Source organism: Carcharodon carcharias, chromosome 7, assembly GCF_017639515.1.
Source record: "Carcharodon carcharias isolate sCarCar2 chromosome 7, sCarCar2.pri, whole genome shotgun sequence".
NCBI lineage: Eukaryota > Metazoa > Chordata > Chondrichthyes > Lamniformes > Lamnidae > Carcharodon > Carcharodon carcharias.
The window spans coordinates 40,796,768-40,809,270 of NC_054473.1; the positions used below are offsets into that span (position 1 = coordinate 40,796,768).

Here is a 12,503-nt window from a genome sequence, read left to right on the forward strand (position 1 = left end):
TTATTAATGACACAAGAATGAGAAGTAAGGAAGGACATTTCAGCACAAAACCAAGATCACTCCTAAAATACATAAATTTTTATTAAATGATCACAATGTGAAGCTCATTTTACCATATATAAAATATGTAAAGTCAAAGTCTTGTACTTTTTAACTAAGTGTATTAAATATATTTGTAACATTTTGACCTTGCAAAAGATTATGTTGCAATCTAATAATAGCATTTCATCTTTTAAATTTGACTCAAAATTAATGAAGTTTGCTATTTCATTTTCAGAAGATCAGAATTTCTACAATAAATCAAATGACTAGGAGTACCAACCTTCTGACACATAAGTATTTATTATAGCTTTTCTATATCAAAAAGTGGCTTTTTGGCACTTAATTATGTTTGCTGTATTTATTGTAAAATGTGTAAGGTCACTTTTTTTGTGAAAAACCGATAAAAATATTTTTCATTAAAATATTTAAGAAAAAAAATCATTATCCGATGTAAAACTCAAAATTATGACCCTGGCATTAAGAGTCCCATTATCTACCAATTGAGTAACCTGGGCTGTGTCCCTACAACTGTCTGGAATGTTGATTCGGTCACTTGTGTATCCCTTTCCCTTCAACCCCACTGTTTCAACCCTTCGAAATGTGCAAGTGTAACTATTCCTGATGCCTTTCCAGTCACCTCAGCTATATCATGTTAAGCCTGACTGCTGTACCCTACTGACAACAGGAAGCACTAGAAATACATATTCATTTAATAGCGTAGTGAAACTTATTAGATTTCACACACACTAGGTTTCCTCTCAAAGGATGATCTGCAAGAAGAATAATTTATAACTGCTTTTTCCGCTGTGATCAATGATGTACAGTATACCAGGTTAGTGCTCTCCACATTTTGTAAATTGCTTGTGGGCAAAATTTCCCTTCAGCAAGAGTGTTAATTGACTGTTGAATTTAAAATTGAAGTTTAGTAGGATGGAAATACCCAGTTAGAGGTAAAAAGAAATTTAATAAATGCATTATTTTCATTTTCAGTATTATTTAAAATACTTGTGCTTTGAAACTTGTATCTGAAACATATAGTAAATCAAACCCAACTCGGGCGGAAAGAGATGGACCGCAGGAAATAGAAGAAATAAAACAATTACCTGCCCTTCAAACTTACGCTGACACCTCCATTTGCCGGAGCTGCTTGGGGCATGCATCGAGATAATCTTCGCAGGCCTCAGCAAAGTGCAGCTCTGGCGGAGTCAAGGAGGCCATGCTCCCTTTTTAACGGCACTTGGGGGGGGGGGGGGGGGGGGGGGGGGCTGTTGGAGGTCCAGAGGGGGTGGTGGGTGGGTCGGAGGTCCAAGGAGGAGGTGGGGTTGGAGGTCCAGGGAGGGTGGAGAGGGGTCGGAGGGTAGTTCAGAGGTTGGGGGCAGGAGGGTCGGAGGGAAGTGGGGGTCAGGGGTTGGAGGTTTGGAAAGGTCAGGGGTGTTGGAGTGGGGGTTGGGAGGAGTTCAGAGGAAGGGGGTGTTGGATGTCTGATGGGGGTGGGATCAGAGGGGAGTGGCGGTCAGGGAAGTTGGGGATAGTTGGCAGATGCTGGGGCATCAGGGTGGGGTAATCCCATGGGGTCAGTCTGGGTCCTTACAATAGTTACCCAGAAGTTAGAAGAGGTTTTAATTCTTCTAACTTTTTCTGAGTAAGTATTGGTGTAAGCCTAGTAGACCATCCGAAGTTTGTGATTTAAACCACATTTTCAGATGGTTCCCAGCACAGGGCAATTGTCCAGAGGAAGCATGCACTTCCGGCCAATTGCTGTGCAAGTCCTTACCTGTTAACTTCCAAGAGAGATTCCCCAGTGCATCTTTGGGGTACCTCCCAAATCCGATGCTGGGGAGATTGAACATTACGGTTCATTAAATATTTATCAGTACTCAAATAAATCAGCACTCAATTGGACAGTGGCATGCTTTATCTAACTTATTTCCTGCTTGTACTACATTGAAAAAATTCTTAAAGGAAATATTTCCACCTCAAAAATCGGTCTATGTTTAACCATTCTTTATTGGAGAATGAGGAATAAGTGGATTGATCCGATAGATTCTCTTCCTAGTCACTCACCATCCTGACATATTTTTTATTCATTCACAGGATGTGGACTTCGCTGGCTGGGCCAGCATTTATTGCCCAGCCCTAGTTGCCCTTGAGGTGGTGGTGGTGAGCTGCCTTCTTGAACCGCTGCAGTCCATGTGGTGTAGGTACACCCACATTGCTGTTAGGGAGTTCCAGAATTTTGACCCAGCGACAGTGAACGAATGGCAATATATTTCCAAGTCAGGATGGTGAGAGACTTGGAAGGGAACTTCCAGGTGGTGGTGTTCCCATCTATCTGCTGCCCTTGTCATTCTAGATGGTGGCGGTTGTGGGTTTGGAAGGTGCTGTCTAAGGAGCCTTGCTGAATTCCTGCAGTGCCTCTTTTAGATATCACATCGATGGTGGAGGGAATGAATGTTTGTGGATATGGTGCCAATCTAGTGGGCTACTTTGTCCTGGATGGTGTCAAGCTTCTTGAGTGTGGTGGGAGCTGCCGTCATCCATGCAAGTGGAGAGGGTTCCATCACACTCCTGACTTGTGCTTTGTAGATGGTGGACAGGCTTTGGGGGAGTTAGGAGTTGAGTTACTCATCACAGGATTCCAGACCTCTGACCTGCTCTTTTAGCCACAGTATTTATATGGCTAGTCCAGTTCAGTTTCCAGTCAATGGTAACCTCCAGGATGTTGATAGTGGGATTTTTAGTGATGGTAATGCCTCTGAATGTCAAGCGGCGATGGCTAGATTTTCTCTTGTTGGAGATAGTCATTGCCTGGCATTTGTGTGGCACAAATGATACTTGCCACTTATCAGCCTAAGGCTGCATATTGCCCAGGTCTTGCTGCATTTGGACATGGACTGCTTCAGTACCTGAAGAGTTGTGAATGGTGTGAACATTGTGCAATCATCAATGAACATCCCCACTCTGACCTTATGAAGGAAGGTAGGTCATTGCTGAAGCAGCTGAAGATGGCTGGGCCGAGGACACTACTATGAGGAATTGCTGCAGTGATGTCCTGGAGCTGAGATGACTGACTTCCAACAAACCACAGCCATCTTCCTTTATGCTAGGTATGGCTCCCACCAGTGGAGAGTTTTCCCCGATTCTAGTTTTGCTAAGGGTCCTTGATGCCACACTCGGTCAAATGCGGCCTTTATTCATTAGAGTTTAGAAGAATGAGGGGTGATCTTTTTGAAACATCCAAGATTCTGAAGGGGCTAGACAGTATTGATGTTGAGAGGATGTTTCCACTAGTGGGGGAATCTCAAACTAGGGGACATAGTTACAGAATAAGGGAATACTCATTTAAAACTGGGATGTGAAGGAATTTCTTCTCTCAGAGGGCATTGAATGTCTGGAATTCTCTACCCCAGAGAGTTGTGGAGGCTAGATCACTGGAAATATTTAAAGAGGAGGTGGATAGATTTTTGAAGAATCCGGGAGTGAGGGCTATGATGAGCTGGCACGAAAGAGGAGTTGAGGCCTGGAGCAGATCAACCATGATCTTATTGAATGGTGGGGCAGGTTTGAGGGCGTGAATGGCCAACTCCTGCTCCTATTTCTTATGTTCTTATGTACATAGCTACATTGACAACATTTCCCTCCATCCTGCTTCCTTTAGGGACCCTACTCTATTCTCCCAGTTTCTCAATGTTTATCTCAACTGTTCTAACATGCCAACTTCCATGTCAGTGCTTTAGGTACGCCTTCCTTTTTCCTCAAGTGAGGAATCCCCTGCACGATGGTTGACAGGACCCTCAACTGTGTCTCCTATTTTCTGTACTTCTGCTCTCACTCCTTCCCCTGTGTCCCAGAGCCATGATAGGTTTCCCCTTGTCTTCACATTCCACCCCACCAGCCTCTGTATTCAATGGATCATCTTCTGTCATTTCTGCTGCCTCCAGCATGGTACCACTACTAAACACATCTTCTCCTCGACTCCCCTTTCAGCATCCTGAAGAATTTTCCCCTCTTGTGACATACCGCTCCAATCTACCAAACACCCGCTCCATTCCCCATGGTATCTACTCATGCAAGCACAGGAGATGCAACAACTGCTCTTTTACGTCCTCTCTTCCCACCATTCAAACACTCCTTCTAGGTGAAACAGCAACTTACTTGTACTTTCAATTTAGCATACTGTATTCACTGCTCACAATGCAGTCTCCTCTGCATTGGAGAGACCAAACGCAATTTGGGTCATTCCATTAAGTCCGCAAGTGTCACCTTGGGCTTGTGGTCACCTCAGTTTAATTTTCCACCCCACTCCAACTTTGACCTCTCTGTTCTCAGCTTCCTAAACTACTCCAATGAAGCTCAGTGCAAGCTCGTGGAACAGCACCTCATCTTTCAATTAGGCACTTGTTATGATATGCAGGTGGTAATTGCCTGACCAAATCCCAAAAAGAAACTTGGCCGAACTATCACAACAATTTGCAATTTTTATTTTTATTACGAGGAGGTATGTGCACCGAAGTCAGAAGCACTTTTGGGGATTTTAAAGAATAAGTTAAACATTTATTAACAAAAGAAAAGAAAACTTAAACACTCAAGATTGCAGTTACACAGTTAAATTTAGTCTTACATTTCCCAAAAGATTGCTACTTAGCTTGACTCCCAAACAAACACCCTTTTTCAGCCAACAGTCCAAAGAGATTCTTAATCTATAAGACATTCAGTAATATTACCACAAGGCACCCACTGTTGCTATAAGGGAGGCATTTCACAGCTTCCCTCTCCTTCTCACTCCATAATGCAACTCCAAGGCTTTTATCAAAACCTTGCTTGCTGGAACAAGCAAGTGCTTCTCTGGGGTGGCTAGAGGCTGCTTTTTCACAACTCTGGCTTTGCACAGCCCACCTTTCAAGATCTCACATGGCCACTCCCATACAGATTTCAATTTTTTCTTAAATATATTTTCTTACTTTTGATTTTTAAAACTCATTGTTTTAAACTTTGCTTGAAGCTCAAACTCTTTCAAATATGAGATCTTTCACGTTTCCATTTTGTCCTTGTTTTTGGGTCAATAAAAGATGATATCCCCAGTACTTGTTTACCAATAAACTGAAAGATACAAAATTTTCCCTGTCACCTTCTAATTCCCCTTTGAAATTCAAACAACCTCTCAACTTATCTACAAATGCAAATATTATTCACTTCTATTTCAAAATGCCTGCTTTTACATCTAATCCATTTGATTAGTTAAACCATGCAGTCTGACTGTCTTCAATTTAGTTAAATTGGTCACATACACACACATACAGCCCCAACAAGCCTGCTTCAGTATCCCAGAGTAATAGTAGAAAAAAATTAAATTTCCTTTACACACTTTACATACAACCTTCTGGAATCAACATGGGAGTTCAACAATTTCAGGTCATAGCCTCTGGCCTCATTTTTCCATACACCAATTGTCGGTGATGATTCTGCTATTCCCATTTACACCTCCTCCGCACTCATCTTTTGTTTCTTTACTTGTCCCATTACCATCTCCTTTTGCCTTGCAAAATCATTCTTTGTCATGTAATCTCTCCTACCGACCACCCTATTACAGACCTTCTTCTTGTGTTCTTACACTCTCACCCCTCTTTCCCAGCCTCTGCACTTGTTTAAAACCTGTTACATCTAATATTTTCCAGTTCTGGTGAAAGGTCATTGGCCCTAAACGTTAACTCTGTTTCTCTCTCACAGGTGCAGTGGGACTTGCTGAGTTGTTCCAATATCTTCTGTTTTTATTCCACAAGATACTATTCTTATGAGCTTAAGAGAAACATAAGTTGAAGAAAACTTTTACCTTTTGAAAGTAGCCTCGTTTTAAGGTTTTGTCACGAACTTGTCTAAAATAAACATAGCCATAGTAATGGGCAGGATCTTTCTGTGAAAACAAAAGAAAATTAGGAGAATTATCTTATATTAAGGTAAACTCTTCAAAAAATTTATTCCAGATTATTAGACATAATCAATTTACTTTGCTGTCATTCCTTCCCTTCCCCTCATTTGTCTTCATGTGCCACTCACATTCTGGATCTACGGGGCCAAGCAAGAAAGCTTTGTCCTGTGCAGAACTAGGATGACTTCCTTTGCTGCGCCTCTGAAAGAAGCACTTCACTTTAACAGTGCAGCAGTGATTGGTAACTCATTGAAAGAAGATCTTGGCACATACCAACATTTTATCAAATAACGTATTGGAAATCAACATGGTGCACCATCACAACAATCTCTCATCTGAAAGGTAACTATAATGCTCCTCAATCACTCAACTGAACATTTGTTGAAACATTATTCTCAACTGAGTGCTGTTGTGAGGAAGTTTACTTTTTATAAAATTAAAAGTGTCTTCTCATTGGAGCATTGATATTTTAATTTTCTTTGATTTAATGCAAGGGGTTTCAGACCAGGAGAGGGCCCAGGTTGCATATGTTCCCCAAAGTAAATACTGTTGCCTACAATAGATCATAAGGCAGTATTTTGTGGTGCTCTGCAACTTGGAATATGACTGTCACCAGCCACAATTAAAATCATGAGGAAAAAAGCAATTCACAGAGAAATATTGCAATGCTTGCCAGATGGATCTCTCACAAATACTGCTTTATATCAACAGAACACTTTATAGAAAATTGCATTTGCAACTAAACTGATATATCTCTGAAATAGATAAAACTTCAGTAGGTGTAGGCACATTCATGTAGCTTCCTTATTCAGTGACTTCCCAAGAGCAGCAAGGCCATCAGAGGATGACTGACAGTGGAAGTTACGCACTTCCCAGCAGGTTGAGTGGAAAAGTTAAAATTTTAGCCAAGGTACCTCAAAAAGACAATAAAACTTTTACAGTGACAATCCTCCATTACCTTCATGAGTCCCAAGTCTCACGTTTGATCAATATGCAGTAAATGCCAAATCACCCTATAGACTACATAACTAATTTTTCAAGAAATGATGTAGGGTCAGATGATGTAGAATCTGTGTGAGTAGAGTTGAGGAACTGCAAAGGTAAAAAAACCATAATGGGAGTTATGTACAAGCCTCCGAACAGTAATCAGGATGTGGGGCACAAGATACACCAGGAGATAGAAAAGGCGTGTAAGAAAGGCAAGGTTACAGTGATCATGGGGGATTTTAATATGCAGGTAAACTGGGAAAATCAGGTTGGTAGTAGATCCCAAGAATAGGAATTTGTGGAATGTCTACGAGATGGCTTTTTGGAGCAGCTTGTGGTGGAGCCCACTAGGGAACAGGCAATTCTAGATTTAGTGATGTGTAATGAGGCAGATTTGACAAGGGAGCTTAAGTTGAAGGAACCCTTAGGAGGAAGTGACCATAATATGATAGAATTTACCCTGCAATTTGAGAGGAAAAAGCTGGAATCAGATGTAATGGTATTACAGTTGAATAAAGGCAACTAGAGGCATGAGGGAGGAGCTGGCCAGAATTGACTGGGAGATGAGCCGAGCAGGAAAGACAGTGGAACAGCAATGGCAGGAGTTTCTCGGAGTAATTTGGGAGACACAGCAAAAATTCATCCCTAGGAAGAAGAATCATACTAAAGGGAGGACGAGGCAACTATGGCTGACAAGGGAAGTCAGGGACAGCATAAAAGCTAAAAAGAAAGCAGACAATGCGAAGGAAGAGCAGTGGGAAACAAGGGGATTGGGAACCCTACAAAGACCAACAGAGACAACTAAAAAAGAAATAAGGAGGGAGAAGATTAAATATGAGGGTAAACTAGCCAGTAATATAAAAGAAGATTGCAAGAGTTTTTTTTTAGATATATAAAGGGTAAGAGAGAGGCAAAAGTGGACATTGGGCCGCTGGAAAATGACGCTGGAGAAGTAGTAGTGGGGAACAAAGAAATGGTGGAGGAACTGAATAGGTACTTTGCGTCAGTCTTCACGGTGGAAGACAAGAGTAACATCCCCAAAGTTCAAGAGAGTCGGGGGCAGAGGTGAGTATGGTGGCCATTACCAAGGAGAAGGTCCTAGGAAAACTGAAAGGTCTGAAGGTGGATAAATCTCCTGGACCAAATGGATTACACCCCAGAGTTCTGAAGGAGATAGCTGAAGAGATAGTGGAGGCTTTAGTGGTGATCTTTCAGGAATCACTGGAGTCAGGGAGGGTCCCAAAGGACTGGAAAATCGCTAATGTAAACCCCTGTTTAAGAAGGAAGTGAGGCAAAAGATGGGAAATTACAAGCCGATTAGCCTGACCTTGGTCGTTGGTAAGATTTTAGAGTCCATTATTAAGGATGAGATTTCAGAATACTTGGAAGTGCATGGTAAAATTGGGCAAAGTCAGCATGGTTTCATCAAGGGGAGGTCATGCCTGACAAATCTGTTAGAATTCTTTGAGGAGGTAATGAGTAGGTTAGACAAAGGAGATCTAATGGATGTTATCTACTTGGACTTCCAGAAGGCCTTTGACAAGGTGCCGCACAAGAGGCTGCTCAGTAAGATAAGAGCCCATGGTGTTAGAGGCAAGGTACTAGCATGGATAGAAGATTGGCTGTCTGGCAGGAGGCAGAGAGTGGGGATAAGGGGGTCCTTCTTAGGATGGCGGCCAGTGACTAGTGGAGTTCCGCAGGGGTCAGTGTTGGGACCATAACTTTTCACTTTATACGTTTATGATCTAGATGAAGGAACTGAGGGCATCCTGGCTAAGTTTGCAGATGATAGGTGGAGGAACAGGTAGTATTGAGGAGGCGGGGAGACTGCAGAAGGATTTGTACAGGTTAGGAGAATGTGCAAAGAAGTGGCAGATGGAATACAACTTGGGGAAGTGTGAGGTCATGCACTTTGGTAGGAAGAATAGAGGCATAGACTATTTTCTAAATTGGGAGACTTGGGAGTCCTTGTCCAGGATTCTCTTAAGGTCAACTTGCAGGTTGAGTTGGTAGCTAGGAAGGCAAATGCAATGTTGGCATTTATTTCGAGAGGATTAGAATATAAAAGCAGGGATGTGCTGCTGAGGCTTTATAAGGCTCTGGACAGACCACATTTAGAATATTGTGAGCAATTTTGGGCCCCGTATCTCAGGAAGGATGTGCTGGCTCTGGAGAGGGTCCAGAGGAGGCTCACGAGCACGATCCCAGGAATGAAAGGCTTAACATATGAGGAACGTTTGAGGACTCTGGGTCTATGCTCGATGGAGTTTAGAAGGATGAGGGGGGATCTGATTGAAACTTACAGAATACTGAAATACTGGTAGAGTGGACGTGGGGAAGATGTTTCCATTTGTAGGAGAGACTAGGACCCGAGAGCACAGCCTCAGAGTAAAGGGAAGACCTTTTAGAACAGAGATGCGGAGAAACCTCTTTAGCCAGAGAGCGGTGAATCTATGGAATTCGTTGCCACAGAAGGCTGTGGAGCCCGGTCATTGAGTGTATTTAAGACCGAGATAAATAGGTTCTTGATTGGTAAGGGGATCAAAGGTTACGGGGAGAAGGCGGGAGAATGGGGTTGAGAATGGCGGAGCAGACTCGATGGGCCAAATGGCCTAATTTCTGCTCCTATGTCTTTATGGACTTTTCTCATTTAATCTTCAGTTCACTGCTCCAAATATAATGCAGGAAATCAAAATCAACATATTCAGTAAATCCTCTACAACCAGGGGTTCCAGTTTTCAGTTTTTTTTTCAGGTTTCTCTCGTTTTTAGTGATTTTTTTCATAAGTAATTTGATAATTGTAATTGTCTCTCAGCAAGACTCCAACTAAGCATTTTACTAGTATTATCAGTGAAACTTACTGTATTGAAATAACAGCATATTGTTTCTTGTTTGTCTCTCACATGCTGGTGCTCTGTTCCTGCAATGCCACATTGACTATAAAACACCTTCCTATAGAGGTCAGAGGCAAAAGCCGCATCAAAAGATCCTCAGGCTCAGTCTGAATGGCCAACAGTTAGTGACATTCAATCTTCATTTCACTACTCTACATGTAGGCCAGACTCGGTAAGGCAAGTTTCCTTCCCTAAACGACATTAGTGAACCAAATGGGTTTTTACTGAAAATCAACAGTGGTTTCATCATTAAGACTTTTAATTCCAGATTTTTTATTCAATTCAAATTCACCAACTAGGATTCGAATCCAGAGCATTACCCTGGGTATCTGGACAACACCCAGTGACAATACCACTATGCCACCATCTCCCCTTATGATCTATTATAGGCATCAGTATTTATTCTCCTACAGGTAATGTAGCAGAGGGTTGTTGCCATAGCAGATTGAACTTTGCCATAGCACCTTTGAATGCCATGAGGTAACAACGGCTACATGCTGTTTCAGGGTTCCTGATTTTTGTTTTACTATATGTAAAATACAATAACAAATAACCAGCAGGAATTTCAAAAGGGAAACGTTGTTTGACCAGCTTTATTGAATTTGTTTGAGGAGGTAACAGAAAGAGTACACAGTGATAATACAATAGAAGTCATTTATTGGGATTTTTAAAAGGTCTTCAATAAGATGCTGCATTAAATAAATTCAGAGAATGTGGAGTCGGGGACAAGTGGCAGAATGGAATGTGGGCTGGTTTCAAAAGAGAAAGCACAGAGTGACAGAAGGTGGGAATTGGTTTTCCATAAGGATCACTGCTGGGCCTGCCACTGCTTGCAATTTCTGTTAATGATTTTGAGTTTGGACTCAAAAACACCATTTCTAAATTTGCAAATGGCACCAAATTGGCAGGGAATTGGGGGATGGGGGTAGTCAAAATTGAAGCAGACTTCAACAAATTACAGGAAAACATTAATAAACATGCAGAATGGGCAAATAAGCGACAAATGAAGTTCAACATAGATAAATGTGAGGTAGTATAATTTAGAAGAACAACCGGGAGGTCACTTATTGCTTGGAAGATGCAATTCTAGGTGGGGTAGAGCAACAAAGGAATCTTGGAGCACAAATACACAATCACTAAACATTACGCCACAGGTCAGCAAGGCATAAAAAAGCAAACCAATCACTAGGTTTTATTTTATTTTTTTTAAGAGGGATGGAATTGAAAAATAAGGAAGTTATGCTAAATCTGTATCAAACCTTGGTTAGGGCACACAAAAGTGTGCAGCGTGCAGTTCTGGTTGCCATATTCGGAAGAGGGTGCAAAGAAGATTTACGGGGTGACATCAGACATGCGTGGGTATACATATCAGGAAAGGCATGACAAGCTGGGTCTCTTCTGTTGAAAAAAAGCTGAGGGTGACTTAGTCGAGGTCTTTAAAATTCTGAAAGGTTTGGATAGAGTGGATAGAGAGAGAATATTTCATCTATTGGGGAAGAGCATAACTAGAGGCCATCAATATAAGATGGTCACCAAGAAATCCAGCAGGCAATTCAAAAGAAACCTCTTCACCCAAAGATTGATGAAGATTATGCTTGAAGCGAGTAATATGGATGCATTTAAGGGGAAACTAGACAAGCAATTAAGGGAGAAGGGAATAGATGGTTACGATGGTAGATTTAGAGGAGGAAAAATGGGAGGAGGCTTGGGTGGAGCATAGAAACTGGCATGGTTGGGCAAAATGGTCTGCTTCTATGATGTATATTCTATGGAATCCTGTGTAGAACAATTCCTTTCCTCACTGCACAAATTTGGCTCACAGGACCATCATCTGCAAAGCACGATATGTAAGATTCAAAAGCAGCAAAGCCTTCATTAATGAAAACATACAATTTATATAGTAATGTAGAAATTATTGAAAAGGTCTTCACAGAGGAGAAATGGGTGCTGAGGAGCAGTGGAACAAATAGGAGAGATGATAAAATCATAATCAAAAAGACAGTTTTCCAATTGAGAAGAGTAATAGCAAGGCATGAGGGTTTAAGCAAAAAGCTCCAGAGAGGAAGATCACGGTATCTGATGGCTTTTCTACTGATGGTGAAGTGGAAGGAGACAGCCATTGCAAATGATGTCACAGAATCAAAGACAAGACTGCAGAGGTAAGGTGGGCAAGACTATGGAAGGATTTGTACATGAGCATGAGAAAGTTAAATTTATTAGGCGGTTCAGTGAGGAAGGTACAAAGGGCAAGAAAGCCTTAGAACAGAATAGGTGTGCAGGTCTGGATGTGTTTTTGAGGGATGTAGTTCAGGAAGTTGTTACAATGGGCATTGGAGAAGTCTAATCTAGAGGTAACAGAAGTGGAAACAGACTGTCAGCAGTGCTGGATGTGGAGGGACGTATAGCCTGTAAAAAATTTTGGTACTTTCCAATTCACCTTCCCACTTGGGAAGCATCCAGCCTACATTTGCTGCCTTCCCAAAAGGAAACTTAAGAATTCATTAAAAGTGGATCTGTGCGAGCGAACTGGCATTGTACCACTGTTCTGCACAATTAGGTCAAATATCAAGACAACCATGTCATTACTTTGGCTCAGGTTTCATTGGATTTTAACTTTAGTGACATCTGAAAGGCAACATGCATATTCCACTGTT

The 12,503-nt window shown here is 41.7% G+C and overlaps 1 protein-coding gene across 3 annotated transcripts in view; it reads right to left on the reverse strand.

Moving 5' to 3' along the window:
* Positions 1–12,503, reverse strand: part of dennd6aa (DENN/MADD domain containing 6Aa) — a 113,782-nt gene that overhangs the window by 48,620 nt on the left and 52,659 nt on the right. For all 3 annotated transcript variants that reach the window (XR_005943521.1, XM_041191417.1, XM_041191416.1), the window contains one exon: positions 5,873–5,953. Coding sequence is in view for 2 of the 3 variants with exons in the window: in XM_041191417.1 (XP_041047351.1) it covers positions 5,873–5,953 (81 nt within the window). In the remaining variant the exon portion in view is untranslated. The remainder of the gene's footprint in view (positions 1–5,872; positions 5,954–12,503) is intronic.